Source organism: Diabrotica undecimpunctata, chromosome 7, assembly GCF_040954645.1.
Source record: "Diabrotica undecimpunctata isolate CICGRU chromosome 7, icDiaUnde3, whole genome shotgun sequence".
Lineage (NCBI taxonomy): Eukaryota > Metazoa > Arthropoda > Insecta > Coleoptera > Chrysomelidae > Diabrotica > Diabrotica undecimpunctata.
This window is the reverse complement of record NC_092809.1, coordinates 36,018,170-36,043,670: the sequence shown is the minus strand read 5'-3', so window position 1 is coordinate 36,043,670 and position 25,501 is coordinate 36,018,170. Positions and strand designations below refer to the sequence as shown.

General features: G+C 32.5%; 1 protein-coding gene across 1 annotated transcript; it reads left to right on the top strand.

Annotated features, from left to right (window-relative positions):
- Positions 1–311: 311 nt before the first annotated feature.
- Positions 312–24,266, top strand: LOC140445194 (myrosinase 1-like). The gene is made up of 8 exons (XM_072537083.1): positions 312–471; positions 8,770–9,050; positions 9,274–9,666; positions 12,972–13,066; positions 14,871–15,164; positions 15,360–15,497; positions 19,741–19,844; positions 23,970–24,266. The coding sequence occupies exons 1-8, from the start codon at positions 422–424 to the stop codon at positions 24,097–24,099; spliced, it is 1,485 nt and encodes a 494-aa protein (XP_072393184.1). The 5' UTR covers positions 312–421; the 3' UTR covers positions 24,100–24,266.
- Positions 24,267–25,501: the final 1,235 nt, after the last annotated feature.

Sequence of the window (25,501 nt, the reverse complement as noted above, 5' to 3'; positions counted from 1 at the left end):
ATTCAGGGTGAGAACCCGTGCTAGAAGGTTGAACCTCGAGGACTAAAAAGTGTCCTACTTGAAAACAACATTGACCTGTTTTTCTAAATGCTCATATTGTCCACAGAAACAAAGATATTAACAGTGGGAAAAGTTTCAAATTGCTACCATGTAGTAACCTTAAAAAAGCACAAAAAGAGTCACAATTTTTTTAAACAAAAAATTTTTGACGTAAATCCTGGGTATTATCTAAAAATATCTAAAGTGGTTCGTTAAATACTAATTGCAAAAATACAAAAAACACAATATTATGTCTTAGATGTAGTACGTGTGATTTTTTTTGTCAAGTATTTTTTTAATCTTTGATAAGACCAGGGAATTATCTGCTTCATTGGCTATATAACTCAAGGTGGTTTTCAAATTAATTGCAAATGTAGCAACAATGTTTCGGCAAAACATTTGGGTGTTGTGTGTTTTTGTGATATCTGCAACGTAAGTTACATCGCTAAATAAGTTTTTACGTATTTTAGGTAGAGCGTTATACACTACTGATTAGTTGATCTTATACACACGATATCACTTATATATTGCCATACTTTTTGCCATTACAACTATACATGTTTAAACTTTATAGTTCTTAGCTATGACTTAGTCATAGCTAAGAACTATAAAGTTCATAATATCTTAGCTATTATTAACATCTAAGATTTTTTACAATCTGTTTCACAATAAAAAGTAAAATTGTTTGTATTAGCAATGCCAGAGAGATGTAAAGTCCAGTGACCAAAGTATCAGAACACAAATATTGGCTTGTTTACCGGTGGGATGCGCACATACACAGATACGAGAACACGAATACTAAAATAGGCACAGATCACAATGACTGGGCGCTGTTGAAGGCGTAGATTCCACTACTGTAGGCACTGGTAGGAATGGTTTGGTAGGTCCAAGGAATCATATCGCTTCAATCTCTTCGCTTGTTGGTTGTTGAGAAGATTGTATGCCAGCGTGTTGGATGCACGCGCATTCTGTTTTGATATTGTTCAGAAATTCTTTTGCACTCTTCAGAGGTTGTTAGTACCTGCAGATCTCTATGTAAGGCGTCATTCTGGATATACCAAGGGGCATTAGCGATTATCCTTATAGTTTAAGATCAAAATTTTTGCATTTTCAACATTAGATCTGCTAGCTGATCCCCAGAGTTGCGAAACGTATGACCCAACGGCTTCTATTATTACTTTGTATATCAGCAGCTTTATGTTGATAAATAGGTATGAATTTTTTCCCAGCATCCAGTAGTTTTCTGTAAAAAAATCCTAGTTGTAGTCTTTTCGTTCATATATGTTTTGTCCATGTTAATCGTTTGCCCAGATGAATGCCAAGATATTTTACGTCATCTTTTGGGAGTGGGAGTAAAGGATGTCCAACGAGGTTAACTTGTGGACATATACCTCTTCTTAGAGTAAATGTAATATGTGTAGATTTTGAGAGATTTACTTTAATTCTTTAAACTTTTAATTTTTGGTCTAGACGTTGTTTGTATAGTTCTCTTATTGATTGTTCTTGGAGTAGTTCCATATTGTATTGTTTTTCTCTTATAGTGTTCAACGGTTCTTTTGTAGAGAGAGTCTTGTTATGTTTCCAATTAATGCCCATTTATTTTTGCTGTCAGTAGTTTATGGTCAGTTCCACATTCTGCTCCTCTTGTGACTCTCACATATTTTATCTTTATTGTGGTATCTTGTTTGACTATTACGTAGTATATTATCGATTTTAGCTTTCGTGTTTCTTGCGTTGTATATTTATGAATATTTTTATGTCTGAAGAATCCATTGGTAATTTTTAGGTTGTTTAGTTCGCTAATTCAATCAGATGTTCTCCGTTATCGTTTTGTTCATCTTGAATAAGCTTCCTTAAAAGTCTAAATATCTATAACTAAAGAATAGGCTTAGGGTATAGACAAAATCTTTCAGTTAGCAATGTGGAAAGGTTTACAAGCCCAAACAACCCTTTTAAAATCATAAGAGGTTCGCTTCCGTTGGGTATTCCACGATACCTCACAGTCTTCATCTGCAAATGTTGCAAGCTTTAGGTTACTTCTTGTTGGTAATTGAGCCGTATATATCAGGTACAATACCGATCCGAGCGAACTCCCCTGAGTTACACCAGATTTGATGGGATAGAGTTTTGTATAGGCTTCACTATACCTTACTACATATCTTTTTTCTGTAAGGTATGATTTAAGCAGTTTGAAGTAAGTGTAAGGTAGGTTTTTCTTAAAATTAAACAGAAGTCCTGTGTGCACACCTTGTCAAAAGCTTGAGAGGCATCTAAAAGGATGCAGTACAATATTGCTTGTTTTCGCGACTAGTTCTTATTGTCGTGTATAATCTGTGAACTTGTTTAAGTGTAGCGTGTTGGTTACGAAATCCAAATTGATGGTCAGGTATAAGACCCTTTTTGTCCAATATTGGTTTGATTTTTTTCAACAAAAGTTTTTCAAAAACCTTAGAAATGACTAGGAGTAGACTAATCGGTCGTTATGAGTTGACATTTTTTGGATCTTTATCAGATTTTTGAATGAGTATTTTCCACTTTCCATTGCAAAGGGAAGTAATGCAGACTTAATATAGCATTGAAGATCATAGTGTTATTATTCTGTAGCAATCATGGGTTAGTTCATGAAGAACGTTACCTCTAATGAGGTCGTATCCCGGCTCCTCCCTATATTAAATTGGGAGATTGGTAGTTCAATTTAATATGGAGCGTCAAGAAAAGGATGAAGTGGATCTTCTTGTTCTAGAGGCACTATTCTGGTAAATGGACTAAATATTTTCGAAAGATGTTCTGCGAATGTCTCGGATTTATGTATCTGTTCTTACCTATGCAGTAGAGACCTTAGTTTGCAACTCAAAATAAGAATATTACGTTCATATGTGTTTTCGGTGCTGCTGTATGGGGTGGAGGCCTGGACCTTAAAGAAAGAGGTAAGCGATCGATTTGAAGCATTCGAGATGTGGACCTACCGAAGAATATTAAAAATAAGTTGGGTAGACCGTAAAAAAAATCTCAGAAAGATGACAAATGAAATGGAAATCATGAATATGTGTTGCTACAAACCATAATGCAGGGAAAAATACAGGGAAAACGAAGTATTGGAAGAAGACGCATCTCCTGGCTAATCAATCTGAGAAAGTGGTATAATTGCAGTTCCGTCAACTTGTTCAGAGCTGCAATCTCAAAAGTGAAAATGACTGTGATGATTACCAACCTCCTTAGAGGAGACGGTACCTAAAGAAGAAGAAGAAGAAGTTCTTACCTATTTACCTTTGGCATTTTTTAAAGGAGGTATGGCGTCTTGTTGCCCTTTTACTTTTCTCGACGCTTTCCATAAAGAATAGTTTGTATCTTTGAACGGCGTCAGATTTTCTAGATAAGTTTGGAACCCCTTATTTTTTTCTTCTTTTAAAAGATTTTTAAGTCTTCTGGTAATTCTGTTTAGGTTTGCTTTGTCAATAGGTGCGTGTGTGATTTGCCACTTTCTCCTAAGTATTCTTTGCTCTTCAATCAAGTTTTTTGTACTCAGAGAACAATTTATGCTTTCCTTCCATATTGTCTGTTGAGGAGTAGCACTCCATCCCGCTTTTTGTATGGAAGTAGTAAGATATTGTACAGCATTTTCAATTTGTATTTCTGTTTTGAGTGGCAAGTTCATTGATATTTGTTCAGTAAGTGCACTTATATGTTCCAATAATATGTTTGTCTGATTATTGGTTATGACTGGAGGCTTACTTCTCAGTATGACTTTGAAGTCTAGGTCAATTAGAATGGGGAAATGATCTGGCAAAAGGTCCCAACATGATTCTACTGCTGAATAGTTAATAGATACCTATACCTTTAATCACACAGACATCTAAGAGATCTGGTGTTTTATTTTGATCTGTAGGCCAATAAGTTGGTTCTCCTGTAGATATACACTATACTTATTTAACTCATGATCTTGATGCAATATTATATATTATTGTGATATTTAAAGTCTTGGTGCGCCAAGCAATAATTAGCTAATTAATTTGTTTTAATAATTAATATTATTTAAATGATATGATTATGACTCTATCACAATTTTTAATTCTTTTATCTCAGGGTTCAATTCGTGCTTCTATATCTATGCTATTACATGTGAAAGGTAAGGTCCAGAGAATACCGGAACAATAAAAAACACATATGATCTAACACTATATATTGAAATAAAAATAATGAAATAATTCACACTCAAAAGTTTTCAATAAACAAATCTCATATAAGGATTCTCAAAATTTTGTTCTCCGTACGTGAACAATCAAAAATTAATGGTACAAACAATATTAATTGAAATCTTAAAATTCCGAACTATTCTAACTCTCCTAATCAAAATATTTATATCCTTTCTAAATTAAGTGTAAAAATTGTGTTATCAATAAAAGAAAAACTGCAGAAAACAAAATATCTCTCTCTGATGATGAGTGGTCCAAATCCTTGTTCCTTATAGACTGTATTATCTCCTCTCAACCGCTCCCTATGTAATCAGCAATCTTACACAGATTGTTGCAAGTATATCGTCCTTAATGATCTCCTTCAAAAGCACAAATCATTCAAATTATGATAGCCTTTTCTCCTCTCGATAAACTGAATCTCTCGTTGGCCCGAGTGAAAAATGACTCTTGGAATATCTTCTCTTTACGATAAACTGAATCTCTCGTTGGCCTGAACAGTGACTCTTGGAATATAAGTAGAGAAATATGACTTACAATATTTTGCTGCTTCAGCTCCTGTCAGATACACTAACTCCACAAAAACTCACTAACATTCCACACTACTGCTTGCTACATTTCAGGAACCGCCAGAGAACAATCCCTGTTCCTCTCACAGACTTGGAAACCAACTGCCTATATTTTCTCTCTCCTCAATCTAGCTAAACTTTCCTTATCCCACCTTTTTCAATCTCCGCCAATCAAAACTCGTCACAATTCCCCATTTTTTCATTTCGATAACAAACAAATTTTTACCTATAATTATAAAATTTCCTAAAACTTATTTACAAATATTATTTTCTATAATTCTTAAAACTAACAAAAACCTCTTTATAAAATATCTTCTATTGTCTTTAATCACTGCACTAATGTATTTGTAAAAACCCGTTTTAATTTGTCTTTTGTTTCACTTAAACTTATGCGGGTCAACTGAAGTATTACAAAGAAATAATTTATGTAAAGCTTACTTTTTGTTTAGTACAGATAATCCAAGAATTTAATAACTTTCCTTCTTAGAAATGTTTGTTGGTTATACTTTCTGAATTATTTTAATTTTTTGTTGAACTTTGAAATATTTTAAACAAACCAATATTTTCTTGATTTTACATATCATAACAAATCCCCGCCATTTGATCTGCCGAAAACTCTTTGTTAAATTTTAAAATGACAAAAGTTTTCCAGGATCAAATCATTTCACTATGTTATTAAAATCTACTTATGATACTGATAAATGTCGTGAATGTTAAAATACCCCGTATATTGCCTGTCTTTATACGGGATTGGATATATTTTCGTTTTAAATTTTTCCAAGTATTTTCCCTTAAAAGAAAGTTCATAATTTTTAACCACTTGATTTACTTTATTAACAAAATCTCCATGGTTTCCTAAAATCTTCTCTATTTCCTTCTCCATGTTTTTTCCACAATTTATTTTTCTTTCATCCACCTTTTGTTCACATGTGTTCACTGTCCATAATACTTCTTCACAAAATTCTGGATTCTCGTCCATCAGTGCCATTTTTTCTTCTGTTTTCTTTTTATCCTCTAATTCCCTTTGGTATTCCGAGCACCATGTTTCTATTCCTTTCACTTCTCTGATGATACCTTCTTTTTCTTCCTGCTTCCATTCTGTTTTATCGTCGGTTGCCAACAATTCTTCTGTACCTTCTATTTCCTGTTTTTCTCTGGTCTCCATCTTATTTTCCTGCTTTCTTTTCGAACTCTTCTTCTTTTTCTTCCTTCTCTTTTTCTCTTCTGTTAGATCTTGTTCTTGTACTTTCGGTTTATCCTCTACAGTCATATCGATTTCTTTGCGTTTTTCCTGTGCATTGATCCTTCCAGAATTTGTTTTCCTATCTGTTTGCTTTTCTTCTCCTGTGTTGTCTGGTTCTGCTCTGATTTCCAGTTTATTTTCCGAAAAATTTATGGTGATATCTTTTTTCCTCAATTCATCAATTCCCGCTATCATATCATGATTTAAATCTTCAATCACCACACATTTCATAATATGGAATTTGTTTCCCACTCTTATCTGTACTCCCAAGCCTTCGTTTACTGTCGTCAAATTTTTATTGTTTGCACCCACTAAATCAACCCTAGGAATCTTATACACAAATCTGTCCAAATTTAATTCTTTTACTAGTTTTTTATTGATTAACGATATCTCCGATCCAGAATCAATCACAATTTTAATCGCTTTATGTTTTATAAATGCATCTAAAAATATTAGATTAGAATTAGAAATTTGTCTGTCGTTTCCTATTGCTACATGATTCATCTCCCTTCTATTTTGTTGTTGGAAGCTCTGGTTATTTCTATCGTCCCTTTGTTCGTTCGTATTCCTATTCGGAGGATTTTGTGCATCTCTATTCCTGTTGTGATTTTCATTTGTTCTATTTTGTGTATCATTCCGGTTATCGTAATTTTGTTGTCTATTGTAATTATTGTAATTTCTCGGCCTATATTCGTTTGTTGATCTGGGATGTCGGTTTCTCTGGTCATAATTTGATGAATACCTTCTTTCCGGTCCATTATATTGGTCATGTTGTCTTCTATTTCTCATTTCTTTCCTTTTTGCTTCTTTTAATTGAAGGAATTGGCACAAACTATCAATATCTTGATAATTTCTCAAAATCACGTGGTCTTCCAACGTTTCCTCAAAATGTCTGCTGATCATTTCTACCAGCTGTTCGGTAGAATATTTGTATTCTAGATATTTTGAATTGTTATATATCTGCAAAGCATATCTTTCTTCAGATATTCCCATTTTTTCGTGATATTTTCCATTCTGTAGCTCTTGGTTGATTTCTCTCTGTTTATTTTTTCCCCAGAAATTATTTTTTCAAAGTTGTAGCCTACGTTAGGATTCCATGTCCAACTTTCTCACTAGCGTTTGAGAGGTCTTTCGGTGATCTGCTAGTATTATCCTAGTCTATCTGTGAAAAATCATCGATTTCACGTAAAATCTTATACGGAATTTTAAGGATAATATCATTTTTGTGCCTAAAAACGTTTCTTATACCTACATTTAGAGAAAAATGGTTCAAATGAAAGTTGTAGATCCGAAAAAGTTCTTTAATTTGCGAGTTTCTAAAATAAAATACATAAAAAAATAACCGAAATAATTGCAAAAACCACTTAGTTTTGCAGTAATTTATATATGTTAATAATCAATTATGGTAATTAATGAGTTATTGAAGTGTACTAAAGTTCAGCTAATTCGACCCAATAGTTTGTAAGTTATTCAATTTGTTTATCTCGGAGAAAGATTATTTAAGCAAGTGTAATTATCCAAACAGTGACTCTAGAGATATTTAGCAGATCGCAATCGATTTAATTAGGCTTCGGTTTTAAGATATAATAAAAATTTTTTAAGACTTTACCAAAATTTTTATTAAAAAAAACCGTTTAAAAAAGTGCTGAATTTTTAGCTTACAGACATTTATAATAACTTTACTATTTTTATGTCATGCGCTTGTAAATAGGCTCATTGAAAATGTGGTGAAAAAACACAATCTTAAAAAAACCTTCCATGACCAGTAAGAACCAATATAACATTTTTTCTTAAAATTACATTTCCATTGTTTATTAACATCAATAGCTGAAAATTGAACACATTATAAATAAAGATCTAGATTTTATGATTCAATCCGTTCTTGGATGTACTCTTGCCATCTTTTTAATATATCCTTAATGCCTTGAATTAGTTTCTTATTTCAGTTCAGCAGTATGTAACTCTCTTTTGTTTTGTTCGTACCCGTTACTTCACCCATTTTCATCTTTCCATGTTTCTTCCTACAAAAACTTTGTGAGTGAATTTTGGTGGTTTCACTCGATTGTAGTCTTAAACGGGTTCATTTAATGAAGAATAAATTAAGAAACTGCATTCCAAAGGTTCCAGACTAAACTTGAACTCAAGCTAGCATAAGAATTCATCGAATAGGGACACTGTGTGTCAGATCGAAAGGTTTCATCATCTTGATAACAAGAGATAAACTAGAAATTAAGAAAACCATCGTAGTTTACACCAAAAACTTAGAAAGAAGAAACACCATTTTAAGGTGTGATTAAGTAAGCGACTTGTCGCGTCGAGATTCTAAGTAAGCATCAAGACGCGACCTAAACTGGATTGCCGCCAAAATCACAATGAATTCTTTTCTCAAACTCTCTGAGACGAGTTTGTCGCTAAAATTTAATTTACACTTAATTTTCTTCAACGTTGTATTTTAAGCGTTCTATTTGGTTTTGCTTAGCATCATTTGCCAATGTAAATAAACAATTGGATTATCTTTATTCTCTAGGAAAACTTGGAAAACTGGAACGCGTCTTGTATTGCTTCTCTTCGAAGATTTTAAGACGCAATTCAAAATAAAACCTTAGAGAAAAAAAATCAAAGTTTGATGCCAGAACTTAATTTGATGCCAGAACTTGAACGATTAATAAGAAAAATACTATAGAAAGAGAAAGATAGTTTGTGTAATGATATTATTATTTTGTTTTAGATGCGGGCAGGAACTCAACAACAAAACTTTTCCAGAATATTTTTTATTTGGTACAGCAACGGCATCCTATCAGGTTGAAGGAGCGTGGAACGAGGATGGCAAAGGAGAAAACATTTGGGATGTACTTACGCATGAGGTTCCATCACGAGTTGTCGGTAACGCTACTGGAGATGTAGCTTGCGATTCTTATCACAAATATAAAGAGGATGTGGCTTTATTAAAGGAGTTGGGAGTTAATCATTATCGTTTTTCTATTTCGTGGTCCAGAGTGTTTCCTACAGGTAAATTATATTCATTATATGTATATAAATATTTCACCCATCAATAATACTTACATTACCCTCTAAATCGGGTACAGATTTCAATCAATGTAAACTGTATTTTAAAGCATTACCTATGTCATGTAGTTACTTATTTAAGTTAATTTCTTAATGTTTTATTGCTTTTTTTGGAATTAACATAAAAAAAATAACAACGATACTAACTGTATATCTTTTATTACAGGATTTAATAATGAAGTAAATGAAGCTGGTGTTAACTATTATAAAAACCTGATAAAAGAACTCAAAGCTAACGGCATAGTACCGCTAGTCACCATGTTCCATTGGGATACCCCACAACCTTTAGAAAATATAGGAGGCTGGACCAATGAACTGATCGTCGATAGATTTGTGGACTATGCTCAATTCCTATTTGAATCTTTTGGCGAAGATGTTCAGTTATGGCTGACTTTTAACGAACCAAAACAAACCTGCCAAGGAGGATACGGAAATGGAGCTATGGCACCCGCTATTCTATCGCCTGGTGTAGGGGAATATTTGTGTGCCCATAACGTCATTAAAGCTCATGCCAAAGTATGGAATTTGTACGACAAACGCTACAGACACATTCAAAATGGTAAGGTATTTTTACTAATTCTTTGTTATTTTGTCTTTGAGTTTGTCTTCAGTATTTATAGATGACATTTTATATTCCACATGTCGAATTCTTTGCCGTAAGAGACAATTCCTAAGAGGACTTACTACGACTGTACTACGACTTTGACGACCTAATCGCGATACTTGTGTTGTGTTTTCTCAATTTCGTAAAAATTACTTATTTAATGAATTCCTTGGTTTATGACTCCCTCTCACTTTATAAGACACCTATTCTCACCTAGAGACACATACAACTGCAAGAGCAGCAATGACTGAACTAAACGGGGTCTGGCATGATCAGATAGACCACGCATAGACGCTTTTAAAATATAGACGTGGAGACGATTGCTTCGAATTCCATGGACGGCTCCGTACGAATATCTCGATTCTAGATGAAATTAAACCCAATGAGCACCTCTCTAAGCAATTATAGTTTATAATTGATGGATTCGACCGTTACTTGATGGAAATTCATTTTATGTAACAATAAAGCACTGAAAACTTTGTTTTCAAAACTTCCACAAAATTTATTTTAAATTCTTATCACTACAGCTGTTTCGGCTAATTGCCTTTCTCAAGTGATCTGTTTTTGGCATGGGTTTGCACTTTATAGTCTCTAATGAAATAGGTTGAGGAGGGGAGAACTGTTTGTCTCAAGCTGGTCATTCAGAATTATATCTGTGTTTTTTAATTTGTTGATTTCCATAGATTCTAACAAAGATAGCTTAGGGCCTTTTTTTTGAATGTGTAGAATTTTAAATTCGTCATTAAAAGAATGATTATGATCTAGAAGGTGAAGTGCGTATGTAGAGTCTGTTTTTCTATTATTGAAAGCCCTTTTATGTTCTGCTATTCGTTTATTAAAATTTCTACCTGTTTGACCAATGTAAGTTTTTGGGCAGTCGCCATATTTAAGTTTGTACACACCACTGTGTAAGTGTTTTTTATGTTGGCTCTTGTTGTTTTTAATATATTTGCCTAGGTTGTTATTTGTTCTGAAAGCTGGTGTTATTCCTTTCTTTTTTATGTGTTTGGCTATTTTTGTTGATATTTTGCCTGTATATGTAATCGAGCAGAAGGTACTGGGTTTTTTCTCTGGTGGTGGAAATACTAAGTTCAGGGCTTTCTTGTGTAGTTTTTGATTTAACATTTTATTAATTGTTTGTTCGTTGTATCCATTGTTTACCGCTATTTGCTTAATGATATTTAATTCTGTCTCAAAATTGTATTTTGACATAGGAATTGCTGTTAATCTATGTAACATACTATGATAGGCTGCCAGTTTATGTTGTGTGGGATGGGATGATGAATTGTGAATAGTCGTGTCAGTATGGGTAGGTTTATGAAATATGGAGAAGTCATGTTTGTTTTTAAGTCTGGTAATTTTTAAATCTAAAAAATTTATGGATTGATTTTGTTCTGTTTCTTTATTGTTCTGATTTATGGATTCAAAACATCCCATATTCAAACAGCTTTTATATTGGTGGAGATACGTAGACGACGTGCTGGTATGTTTCACAGGAACTAACAGGCAACTCGACCAATTTTTATCGTATATTAATTCTCTTCATAGTCATATTGAATTTACAATAGAAACAGAACAAAATCAATCCATAAATTTTTTAGATTTAAAAATTACCAGACTTAAAAACAAACATGACTTCTCCATATTTCATAAACCTACCCATACAGACACGACTATTCACAATTCATCATCCCATCCCACACAACATAAACTGGCAGCCTATCATAGTATGTTACATAGATTAACAGCAATTCCTATGTCAAAATACAATTTTGAGACAGAATTAAATATCATTAAGCAAATAGCGGTAAACAATGGATACAACGAACAAACAATTAATAAAATGTTAAATCAAAAACTACACAAGAAAGCCCTGAACTTAGTATTTCCACCACCAGAGAAAAAACCCAGTACCTTCTGCTCGATTACATATACAGGCAAAATATCAACAAAAAATAGCCAAACACATAAAAAAGAAAGGAATAACACCAGCTTTCAGAACAAATAACAACCTAGGCAAATATATTAAAAACAACAAGAGCCAACATAAAAAACACTTACACAGTGGTGTGTACAAACTTAAATGTGGCGACTGCCCAAAAACTTACATTGGTCAAACAGGTAGAAATTTTAATAAACGAATAGCAGAACATAAAAGGGCTTTCAATAATAGAAAAACAGACTCTACATACGCACTTCACCTTCTAGATCATAATCATTCTTTTAATGACGAATTTAAAATTCTACACATTCAAAAAAAAAGGCCTTAAGCTATCTTTGTTGGAATCTATGGAAATCAACAAATTAAAAAACACAGATATAATTCTGAATGACCAGCTTGAGACAAACAGTTCTCCCCTCCTCAACCTATTTCATTAGAGACTATAAAGTGTAAACCCATGCCAAAAACAGATCACTTGAGAAAGGCAATTAGCCGAAACAGCTGTAGTGATAAGAATTTAAAATAAATTTTGTGGAAGTTTTGAAAACAAAGTTTTCAGTGTTTTATTGTTACAATTATAGTTTACTCTAGAATTTTAAATTTCTTAGGTTATACCCATCGAAGTAATCACAAAATGGAGCAATTGGTGGTTCAAGGAAAGCCTAAAAGTCAACGCTAACGCGGCAGATCTCCACAGCGATGGACAGACATTACAAAAAAGCTTCTTAACAAACAGTATACTGAGGCAGTGCATGTAACAGATGACCGCGACCAGCAGAGAAATATCATTACTTCAAATTATTCGAGCTGATAAAGCGCAATGATGAACCACAACATGAGCAAGCTGAGCTTTTTAATGACTATGATAATGATGAAACAATAGAGTTCAACTAGTTATTTGGTGACAAAAAGGTATCAGTATTACTGAAAGGAATAAAAGACGATGATGGTTATATAACATAGAAATGGAGATATGCAAATAGAGAAGACTACAATGCTAATTATCTAATGACAGCTTTGTTACTCAAATTACTGCTCCAGTTACCTATCTGACAATACTCACTAAAGTTGTCCTGCTTTTCGTTTGTAGCTTAGCCATACTGTGTGGAATGGTCATTCAACTTTGCATCGCCTATTCGTATTTCCTCGTTTCTCTTAAGGATGTTAAGTCTATAGACCATGAAATTTTGTTTCTTGCTCCCTATTTCTATGATAATTTTTATAGCTTGTAACTATGATGATCTTTTGTGGTGCACTTTGCGATATCACTTTCTAAAACCTCAAATTAAAAATTTCTAAAGTTCTTTATCATTTTTAGGTCACGTTGGAATAACTATTGACAGTGGTTGGGCTGAACCAGACAGTGACAGTGAGGAAGATAAAGAAGCCGCCGATAGGATGCTGCACTTTACAGTAAGTCAAAATTAATTTTAATAATGACGATGACGACTATTTATTTCATCGAAAGCAGAAACAAAAAATTTGATCTAACAATAAAACACTGAAAACTTTTGTTTTCAAAACTTCAAAAAGATTTATTATAATTTATTATCAGTAGTAATATCCCTAGGACATTGATAACAGACGAGATAATTTCATGACAATCGAAAGCTCGTTCCTTGGTAACAGCACGAAGCCGAAGGCTGAGTGCTGTTACCAAGCAACGAGCTTGAGAAATTTGTCATGAAATTATGAGGCATTCATCAATGTCCGAGGGATATTCGGCGGATAATTTTTCGAAAAAAAAAATCATAACTCAACATAACGAAACATTTATTTATTAAAAGTACAGTTAGTGAAAGTACAATTATTAAAATTTAAGTTAACATTAGATTCGTTACTGTTCTCTACTATAGAAGATCTATTACCACGCATAATATTTATAATCTTGTTGTGGTGTTCTTGATAAACGTGACATTTTGAAATTTATTTGGATGAAGTTGTCAAACTCGATCGTGTTGTCATAGGGATTGAAAATTGCACTGAATGCAATTATCAGTCTAATGTTGACATGATTGGGTGAAATTGTTCTACATGACACAAAATGACGAAATTTGAATGGTTGTTAGAACAGTCGAAAAATTATCACTACAGCTGCTTTGGCAGAGTGTCTTTCTTAAGTGATGTATTTTTACTATGCGTCTACACTTTATTATCTTTAATCGAATAAGTTGAGGAGGGTCGAGCTGTTTGTCACAAGTTGGTCATTCAGAATTATATCTGTATTTTTCCATTTATTAATTTCCATAGATTCTAATAGCTTAAGGTCTTTATTTTGAATATTGAGAATTTGAAATTGGCCATTAAGAGAATGAATATGATCTAGAAGGTGAAGTACGTAGGTAGAATATGTTTTTCTACCATTGAAAGCCCCTTTGTGTTCTGCTATACGTGTGTTAAAGGTTCTACCAGTTTGACCGACGTAAGTTTTTTTTTGCAGTCACTACATGTAAGTTTGTACATAATACTGTTAGTGTGCTGTTTCCTTTGGATCTTGTTGTTTATAATATATTTTTGTTTAAGTTGTTGTTTATTCTAAAAGCTGGTGTTATTCCTTTCTTTTTTTATGTGTTTGGCCTTTTTTGGTTGATATCTTGCCGCTAGCTGTAATTTTTTTTTAACAAGTTATAACCAAATTTCAATTAAAATCGTAACAAGTTCAACGCCCTGCATAATTGAAAACAGGTATAAAAGCAACGACCTGTTGTAGCCGTAGTTTTTAAATCATTGTCAAAAATTATAAATTTTTTGTATTTTTAAATATATCACCCTGTATTTTATATCACTATCAAAAACTTAAGTCAATGTACTTAAATTTGTCCTATGCCTATAGTTAATACTTTTAAATATATTTTAAAACGTAGTGGAAAAGGTGTTTCATGAATTAAATTCATTATTTCTATTTACTTTACTATTTACCAATATCTTAAGCAACATACTAAATACTTACTCAAAAATTTAATAAAAACATTGTTATTTTCGTTGTAGAAGGTTTTATTCTGATCGTTTTCTCAGATTTCTGCAATATCATTTTTAGCTTATTCCATAACTTGTCTTAATCTTCTGTTCAATATATTTGACATTTTTTTCTTTTATGCCTTAACAATTTTCATTCAGTTCTTATTGCACCTTATTTTTTATATCGTTTTATCGTTATCGGCGTAAAATTTTCTGCAGATCGATCCTGATATTCTATGCTAATAATACTCTGTTACAGTACGGATGGTACGCCAACGCCCTGGTCAACGGTGATTACCCAGAAGTCATGAAAACTGTGATAGCTAAAAGAAGTGCCGCTCAAGGCTTTAAAGAATCTCGCCTACCAGAATTTACTCAAGAACAAATTGATGACATTAAAGGTTCTGTTGATTTTCTTGGTGTGAATTACTACACAGCAAATATGGCTAAAAAACAAGGAAACGTTCCTGTAGTTTCCGGCTGGCAAGAAGATATGGAAGTAGATACCTACCAGAAAGAGGAATGGCCCAAATCGTCTTCTTCTTGGTTAAGGGTAAGTTTTTCTTTCGGTTTTAAATTTTATCTTCGTTACCTTATATGACTGTACAAGTTTTATGATCTAGATGTTTGGCAAAAACTTATTCGCAAGAAAATAAGAGAAAGTAGCTTTAATATAGACCTATGTGAAAATATAGCGAAAGTAAAATCTTTAATTTTTGTACTACATATTTCAATGTTATTATTCTAGATTGTACCCTGGGGTATGAGGAAACTTCTGAACTGGTTGAAAAATACTTATGGGGATATACCACTAATCATTACTGAAAATGGTGTATCAGATGATTGTTCTTCACTGGATGACCAAATCAGAACTGATTATTATCAGGTAAGAGCAATATTTACTAGATTAGATTGTATATATCTCCTTTATGAAGATTTTTCTCTTTATTTTATCTTCTTCTAATTGTTCCTATCTATAGTTTAGCAAACAAAAAATGAAATTATTCATCCAAAATCAGGCGTCGTAAGTGGTCAAAAGTAGCCGAAATCACTCACGATTATTCCTGACTGATTATTCCTATGTCCTGACATTAAGTCAAGACAGTAAAATAAAGACACAACAGTAGAACAAATAGCTGAATCAACAGCTAAATCAACGACTGCTGCAACGAAGCAAATACTTTTATTTGCAAAAAACTAAAAATTCCGCCAAACTGGAATATGAAGTAAACGTTTAACTTGCATGGTACGGATACAGAGCAACTCATTTTGCACAGTTGCCATCAACAAGTCCTCACAGACACTTCGTCTAAGGACTAGCAATCCCAGTGGAGTCTTACGTTGCCATGTAATAAATTCCTATTGTAACTTAAACGTCCTAATTTTTAATTATCAAAAATGTAACTCAAAGATAATCAAATAACATTTAAAGTATTTTTACCCATGTATTTAGTGGCTTCAAACATGTACATCCAGATAGCACTGATGATGGAATAGTTATTCCGAAAACGTTCTGTGATGTAGCCCGATAGGGTTTTTATTATTATATCTCTTACAAAGGAATTTTTAAATATTTTTTATATAATATATATAGCAAATATTGCCTAACGCTTTACAAAATATGAAAATATGGTTATGGCAAAAAATATTTTTGTCACTTCCAAACGTGAAGTTATACTCTTCAGGTACTTGTTGCTTTCATTTAGTTGAATGTTTGGATGTAAGCTATACGATACAGGACTGTGAGTTGTAGTTTTCAGGTAGATGTTGGCCTTTTTATGGTAGCAGCCATGTCATATCCCATGTATGGTGCACTATGTGTTTTGGTACGTCTCACCAAAAGGGGAACAAGAAAAATTAGAATTTAAATAAAAAAAAACCAAAAAGAGATTTAAACAACATATATGAATTTCGGAACAAGAATCTCACTTTAAATAGACAAAAGAGACACATAAAAAATGTATTTCTTTCTATTATTTTGAAGTGAAACTGACAGACTAAAGTCAAGACTTACCAATATAAAGAATTCTGGTGTACGAAGAGTAATAAATGGAAATAAAACTGAAATAAAAGAAAATTGAGATGAAAGAATAAAGACTAGATAGAATCTTTAGTAGATAGAAAGTTAAGCGCCAAATATAGAATAAAAGTAGTAAAATAAACGAGAAAGTTAATAAATGAATAGAATCAACAGAAAGGGACCTTTATAAAGTTACAAGATACGTAGTACTTTACTGAGGAATTTCCTTTCAGCATAAATATTTTTGGAATCTAACCGTTGCTGATCTTAGTGTTCTTATTTTTATTTCTATATAAATATCTAATTTGTGATCTCAGGCATTTTCACGGGTTTATTATCCACTTATATTTGGTCCTCGTTTTGTTGTTGTCTTTTAATGATCATACTTTTTGTTTTATCAATATTCTTCGGCCAAATACTTTGCTTATTCAACGGACATCATTCAGATGTTTTTGTAAATCCTCCTGCGAATATGGCATCAGTATAACCTACGTTGTTTTTGTGTGCTCTGCTTATGTTTATCTCTCTTGCTTGGTTTTTAATCGGCATTTGGAATATTTTCTCCCCATAGTTATTAAGATGGAATTAAGATTAACGGAATCAGCATAGATAACATCAGGTATGCTGATGATACCGTCTTAATAGCAAGCAACGCACAAGAACTACAAAATATAATAAATGCGGTAGTTCACCACAGCGAAATGTTCGGTTTACATCTAAACGTTTCCAAAACTAAAACTTTAGTATTTTCAAAGACACCAATAAACGTACAGGTGTACGCCAAGGGTCAAATAATAGAACAGGTAAATTCCATAAAATATTTGGGAGCAAATATCAATAGTCAGTGTAATCCAAAAAAAGAAATCCTATCAAGAATCGAACAAGCAAGGAAAGCATTCATGAGCATGAAAACATTTTTTACAAGATCAGACGTTAGTCTGCAGCTTAGAATCCGAATGATAAGATGTTACGTTTTTTCTGTCTTACTGTATGGCTGTGAAAGTTGGACAATGGACTCTGATATAGAAAAAAGAATAGATGCCTTTGAGATGTATATATACAGACGAATTTTGAGAATTTCATGGGTACAAAGAGTTACTAATGTCGAGGTACTTCGTCGCATGTGTAAACAAAAAGAATTACTAAGAATAATCAAAGAGAGGAAAATGCAATACTTGGGTCATGTGTTGAGAGGCAAAAGATACTGGAAGGAAAAGTACAGGGCTAAAGACCACTAGGAAGACACCAGAACTCGTGGCTGAAAGACCTGAGGAGATAGTTCGACCGCTCATCCGCAGAAATCTTTCGCGCAGCAGTTTCCAAAACTACAATTGCTATTTGGATCGCCAACGTCGAAAGGAGACGGCGCCATGAGAAGAAGATAGTCATTAACTAGTGAAGGTGATAAAAAAAGTACACCTTAGTTTATTTACATTTCTTTAGATATCAGAGAGTTGTAGATTCGTAATTTTGCCAATTAATTTTAATCTGGAAATCCTTTATATCGAGTCTAATTTTAGTCCAGTTACTTGGGCGAAAAATAGGACCTTACCTTCCAGTTCTGTCGGAATGCATCGATTTAACTGAAAATTTGGATTTAAGCCTGTCTTACCCTCTTTTGTAGAAGTTATATATGGGCAAAGTGTGCTTTGTTATGTGGTTAAAACTACCCCTAAGTGGAAAAAAGAGGAAAACACACGTTTAAGCGTTTTATGCATTAAAATATTATTGAATTAAGTAAAATAAACATATTTGGCAATTTGTACTTTTATACAAATTTTCAATGCTTAGAAACCACCGGTTATGGCAATTTTTTACCATGTAAACGGCCTAACTTTTGAATTCAAATCAATAACAATTCATTTATCGTTTGTGAAATGATGTTTCAATGGTTTTTAACCCCTAGAAAGTATCCCTTAATGCAAAAAACACTTTAAAAAACTATTTATAGTTTAAAATAATTTTAATTTTCCCTGTGGATAATTAAAAATTCATTCCTCGCTTATGAAACGATATTTCTTTAGTTTAAACTCTTCAGCCCCTAAAGGCGACTACAAAGTTAAAAAAACTTTTGTTTTAAAAATAGATAGTTTTAAAAATAAAGTACTCTTCAATTTTAAAAAATTAAGGTTTGAAGCACTCGAAACAGGGGGTGTTCACACCAACACATACATTTTAATCGGTGATATCTTCAATGTTTTTTGAAAAAAAATCTGCATTTTTGTACTCTTTCATATTTTACGTATATATTAAGAATTTAAATTATTTTGAAAAAAAGAACAATCTTTTAGAAACTTTTAAAATAGAAGATAAAATTTAATATAACTTTTTTCAAAAATAATGCATTTTAAACCAGTCACACTCCTGGAACTAATTAAAAACACTAAAATAAAATGTAATGTAGAAGTAAAACGATTATTTTGATTCTGGTGGATAGTGGGTTATTTATACTGTAACCCAGTTTACATGCAAATGACTTTTTGTAGTGCTCATTTTAAAGGTTTGCCTATAGACTGTAAAAAACTTATAAATATCATTACCCCCGAAAAATCAACTCTTTTCTTACAATTTACCGTTGAATACATTGATCCAAATTTTCACAAAACAAATGTCTCTCTTCACCGACCATATTTCACTTTGTAATATTGTATTGTATCTAGAATATCTTGTAAAAAATGAATCTCATTCTTTCTTTATAAGCTTCACTTTTGTTTTACATACTTTGTCGATCAAAGGTATAATTTTAAGTGATTCATAAAAACCGTTAAAAAACGTATGTATTTTCAATAAAAATTGACTGTTTTCAACCATAAACAGCTTTACAGTATTGACTTTCTAAAAAAACTCTATAGAACGAAAGTTACTTAGAATTTATTCATTTATCAATTCCCGTTTTTATTTTGCGCAAAAGAATTTCTACCTCCGAGAAAGAGTGTAACCATCCCTGGGGTGGAAGCATACATCGGCAATATATAACTTTGTTATTTGAGCACTTTCTCACCAAATTTCAAGTGAATCTGTGTGAATATATGTATACTTATACACTGTTCATTTAAAGACAAATTTTGCATTTGTTTCTAATAAATTTAATAGGTTATAATATTTTCAGCAACATATAAGTAACGTTAGAGATGCCCTAGACGATGGCGTTAATGTTATTGGATACACAGCTTGGAGTTTGATGGATAACTTCGAATGGATGAGAGGATATTCGTAAGTATATTATAGTTAAATAAAAAGAGGCCCAATAATTACATGGAGAAATACATTTTTCCATAAGTCAGACATATCAATTTGTTGGCTCAATCTTGGCCTTGGCCTCAATAGGCATCGATAATAGGATTACTTTGTGAGGATTGTATTTACTCGATCTTATTAGGTGCCCTGCGTATCTTAACCCAACTATTTTTTATCATCCCTTCCATCTGCTATTATTGGATAACGAAGACCCACCCCAACCTCATGATTGGATAATACTTAGCAGTATCATTCTGTTGAGTGGGAAGTTTATTTAAGAATCCAGCCTTTACTTTTTCGAAATCATCTATTATGGCACGAACTTAAAAGTAAATCGGCTGAGAATAGAAGAAAACGCACTAGATAAAGCTGGTAATCAGATGAACTGGATGCTGACCTTAGTATCAGCCGAATAAAAGAGTGCTCTATACTCAGAGACAAGGGGATTTGAACTCCCAATCAGGATAAAAATGAATTATCAATGTAATAGCATTGGGATAAAATTTATTCCCAATCAGGGCATAACTTGGGACCAACAAGATAACTGAGAACCTAATTAGATAAAGAAAATACAAGTCACATATGCGATGAAACAAAAGGCATAAAAAAGATCTTAATCTTAACAGGAGCCTCGGAAATACACGGCAAACTTCTTCTTTAGGGACAGCGGAAAATGAAATACATCTGAAAATTTATGCTTTTTTATAAAAAAACATTCAGATAGATAAAAGATTTGGACCACACATATTTTCTGTGTGGTCCGAAAAACAAAACTTTAGGGTGGTCTTAATGGGATATTTTCGCTATTTCGATAACAGCTTTGAAGGGATAATATAGAAATAAGCAGATCGTAACGGCACTTTTGGATAGTAATAAAGCGGTCAATTCTTTAAATGAGCAAATTATGTGGCTTGTTTGAGCATTTGCAAACACAAACAAAACGTAAAGAGGCAGAACTTTACCTGACATAACTGGAATTTTTGAGCACGACCAAAAATGGTTTCATGAGAAAAAACTTACAAAAATTAAACCTATCTATCGGGTGTTTTTATAAAGTTCAATAAAATAAAATAAACGAAGATTAGACAAAATATAACAACCGTCATTCTAACGGTTTTGTAAATCAAGTTAGAACACCTTCAATTAGCTGATGATATTAAATCTCCCATAAAAAATTTCTGAATCAGGCATATTTTATAATTTTTGGCGATTTTTGTTTATATGTTACACCAATATTAGGCCAATTGAGTTAGATTTTTACTCGACACAACTGTATGGACGCGTTTGTCAGTTGAAATATGTAATATGAGATAATACAAAAAGACTCTCGTCTTGGAATTTGTAAGTGGAAATGTTTTGAAATAAACAATCAAAACGTCAAACTCATTATTTTATTTATCATAACTTAAAATCTGATCTGATTTAGCGAGAGAGATAGAGATTGGTAAAAAAAAGATGCACAAAATGAGATATACTAAATTAAAATCGGTTAATAAACAAAAAAGTTATTGCAAAATAAACAACAAAATCGCCGTTTTTTGTTGTTTTCATTTTTATAAATGCTTGTCTTGCAATTTCAATGCGTGTCCTTATTTCTCTACCTTGGTCATTGTATTCATTTATCCAGGTTCCCAGATATTTGTAGTTATTCACTCTTTCTACTTGGTTTCCCTCGATATCTAGCCTTCCTACTGTATGTTGTTAGAAATAATCATGAACTTGGTTTTCTTAACGTTCATTTGTAGTCCATATTTGATACTGACTTGATGTAATCTATTTACTAAGCGTTGCAATGCTTCTAGAATGTCTGCAAAAATAGCGGTGTCGTCTGCGAATCTTATGTTGTTTAAGATTTTTCCGTGTATTGATATACCCTGTTGTTCCTCTAATATTGCTTCCTTAAAAATAGCTTCGCTGTACAGATTTAATATCAATGGGAACAGCACGCAACCCTGTCTAACACCTCTTTTGATTTCTATTGTTTCTGTTTCGACATTTTCGATTCTAACCTTTGCTTTTTGATTCCAGTACAGATTGACAATAACCCGTATATCTCGACTATCCACATTCTTTTCTTTCAACAGTTTTACGAGTTTCTGATATCTGATATCAAAAGCCTTTTGATAATCTATAAAGCAGACATAGAGATACTGGTTCATATCTAGTCGTCTTTGCGCGAGAACGTTAAAAGCGAACAGAACCTCTCTCGTTCCTAGTCCTCCTCTGAATCCAAACTGGGTGTCATTTATATCTTCTTCTATTTTTTTTATATTGTCTTCCATGTATTACTTTGAGAAATATCTTAAGTGTGTGGCTTATTAAGGAAATTTTTCTGTACTGGGAGCATTATGTCGCATGTACTGACTTTGGTGGTGTTACAAACGTGGACAGCAACCAATATTCGGGTATTACTCCTGTTGTATATACTTTGTTGAACAGATCTAAAAGTATATGCAGTGTTTCTTCGTCAATGCATTTAATTAGCTTAGTGGGTATCTGAGTATGTCTGTATTTTGCCGCAAATAAACTCAGTTTTTATATAGATGTTAAATAAATAAACATGGCGCGATTTTGTCATTTTTTATGATTCTCATGAGATTAATACAATTTATCCCTTTCATTGACAGGCCACTATGGAGTTTTAATTAGTAGAGCCTAATCTTCAAAACATATAGCATGAAATTTTAGTTTTGAGTTTTGGCAACAAATGTAAGGCATTTGAAATATGCTTAAAAACGCTGAAATAAAACTTTCACACTACAAACGATATAAAACATTTAAAACTGCTCTTTTTCAATTACAGTAGTACATTTTTCAAAAGTACCTAACTTCTGCTACAAATTACACCTAAAACCGTCTTCTTGGAGGCATTTTCCATGACGTGAGATCATTTGTAATGTAAAGGTTTAAATTCTGCGTTTTTTAGTCACATTTCAAATGCCCCATATTTATTGCTACAACTCAAAATTGAAATTTCATGTTTTGAGAATTGTTCTCTAAGAATGGAAATTTCACTACGATTGGTCCATGAAAGTGATAAATTTTATTATTCTTACGAGAATCATAAAAACTGGCAAACAATTCGCAACGTTTATTTATTGAACAGATTTATAGAAACTTACTTCATTTGCGGCAAAATACAAAAATTGCATACAAAAGCTCTTCACCTTGAAACGCATTTTGAAATTTGTCGATGGGACACTCTGATCAAAGGATATCGAATTTTTACTAATAGATGTCTGATTGACAAAAAATTTATTTCCAATTGATTTAGCGCGCCCAACTGGCATTGAAAATCGCCGGTCTCTTCAGACATTGTTTCTTAGAGAACTATTAATTCTACACAAGTGCTATTAAACATTTTTGTTCAAAATTATCTCGGCTACATTTATTATTTGAAACATTTTCTTTTACGGCAGACAGATTCTTGGTTAATCGACATTTTTGCGTTTTAACGACCTTAAGAGGGGGTCTTAGCGGGAAGCCCGGGGGTAAAAGTGGCATCTTCTTTGGTGTCTTTTTGGCATCTTCTTTGGTGTCCCCAAATTGATATTCTCGGCAAAATTCAGCTTGTTGATAAGACTCTGACGACTAGACTATTTTTTTACTTATTAAAATTTTTTGAAATAAAATATTTTATTAAAATCTACCTGAATTTGATGGTGTTATTCCATTTGAATTGCATGCAAAAGATGGGTTGAATAGATTTTGCAAAATTTGTTTGTTCATTTTGCAATAAATTTTTTATTTATTAACGGATTTTAATTTAGCCTACTTTATTTTGTTTGTCTTTTTTTTCTGAAAAAGTTGGTTGAAGTCAAATGTCTAAATAGACAACTTTTCAAGTTATGAACAAAATAGTGAGTTTGGTATTTTGATTGTTTATTTAAAAATATTTTTACTAGAAAATTGATGACCCTTCTTGTATTATGTCATACTAGACATTTCAACTGTCAAACTCGTTTATATAGTTATGTCGAAAAAATTCTTACTTTTTACTAACTTGATTGGTCTATATATTATGTAACTTTATGGTATTCTTAAAGTAATATCCCAAATATTTTATTTAAAGAGAAATAATTGTTGTATTCTTGTTTTTAGTGAGTGCTTTGGACTTTACCAGGTAGACTTTTCAAATGCAGATCGACCAAGGACAGCAAAGAAGTCAGTAGAATTATTTAAGAAAATTGCGAGAACAAAGTGCGTTACCGACGATTGTGAAGAAGCATAAAAAGCAGAAAAAAAAATGTAAATATGAATATTGGATTTCTGATATTCAGAAGTAAAATCAGTTCATATGTAATAACATCTAATTTTTTTATTACATCTTGTATATTTTCAAAACAGCTTCCAATCTGGAAGGGGAACTGTCAAAATAAAGTATTTGCAATTTTTTAATTGTGTTTAATTCTCATTAAGAAGTCTAAGTTTTAGATATATGCAAGAATATACCGAAATAATAAAAGTGTTTATACATTTTCGTGTATATACTGTTTTTGTAAAACATTAAGTAGAAAATCATATTGTGATAAATCTGTGGAATTTGCCTCATTGAGGACCACTACACAAACGAAATTTATAGAAATAAAAGGCAAATAAAAAACCTACGAAATGATAGTCCAAATAACTAAAAACTCATATGAAGATATTTGATAGCAATATTATTTCAGTTTGAAATTATTACAGAAGAATGAAGATGTGACAAGAAGAGATTAATCCCGAAAGGAAAATGAAATGTAAATAACAAAAACCGTGTAATACGACAATAATCAGGGGAAAGGTCTAAAGTCACTATTGTCTTGAGCAAAGTAAGTAATTAACAACGAAATCAAATATTTGATAAACAACAGGATGTATGTTCGAAACCTGTGGAAACCACAGCATAGATTTGTTTTTTCAATACAAAAACATAATAAACAAGAAAACAAGTACATGTTTCACATCTTTTTGAGATCGCTTGGTGGTTTCCTATCTAAATCCAACATTACAGCAATTACTTCTCATACTCTTCTTTAGATATTCATCATCATTAGCCATTTTGAATTCACTGCTGAATATAGGTCCGTAAATAATTTCATTGCATCCGATCTTGAGCACCCTGAATCCAGTTGTGTTAGATGTGCTTGATGTCGTCTGACCACCTTGTTGGAGGACGTCCTCGATTACGATAAGCATCGTGTCTATGTCTCCGTTCTAAAAATTTCTTGGTCCATCTTCCATTTCTGACTCTGGCAATAAGTCCTGCCCAATTCCATTTCGGCGTTGTAATTCTTATAACGTCGTCCGATACCAGTTTTTCTCCGAACTATTTGATTTGAAACATTGTCTCTGCTGTCTGTGCAACTTATATCTTATTGATTACTTTTCTGGTATGGGTCAATGTTTCTGCTCCATACGTTTGAACTAGAAGCACACATTGATCAAAGACCTTTCTTGTTAAGCACATGGGAATATCTGATCTAAAGACTTCCCTCAGTTTTCCGTAAGCTGCTCATATTAGTCCTATTTTCCTGTTTAACTCTGTTTTTTGATTGTCTCTTCCTAATTTAATGTCGTAGCCCAGATACTTATAGGTATAAACTTATTCAATTTGCGTGCCATTAGTTAAAATGTTTTTGGCCAGTAAGGTTGGT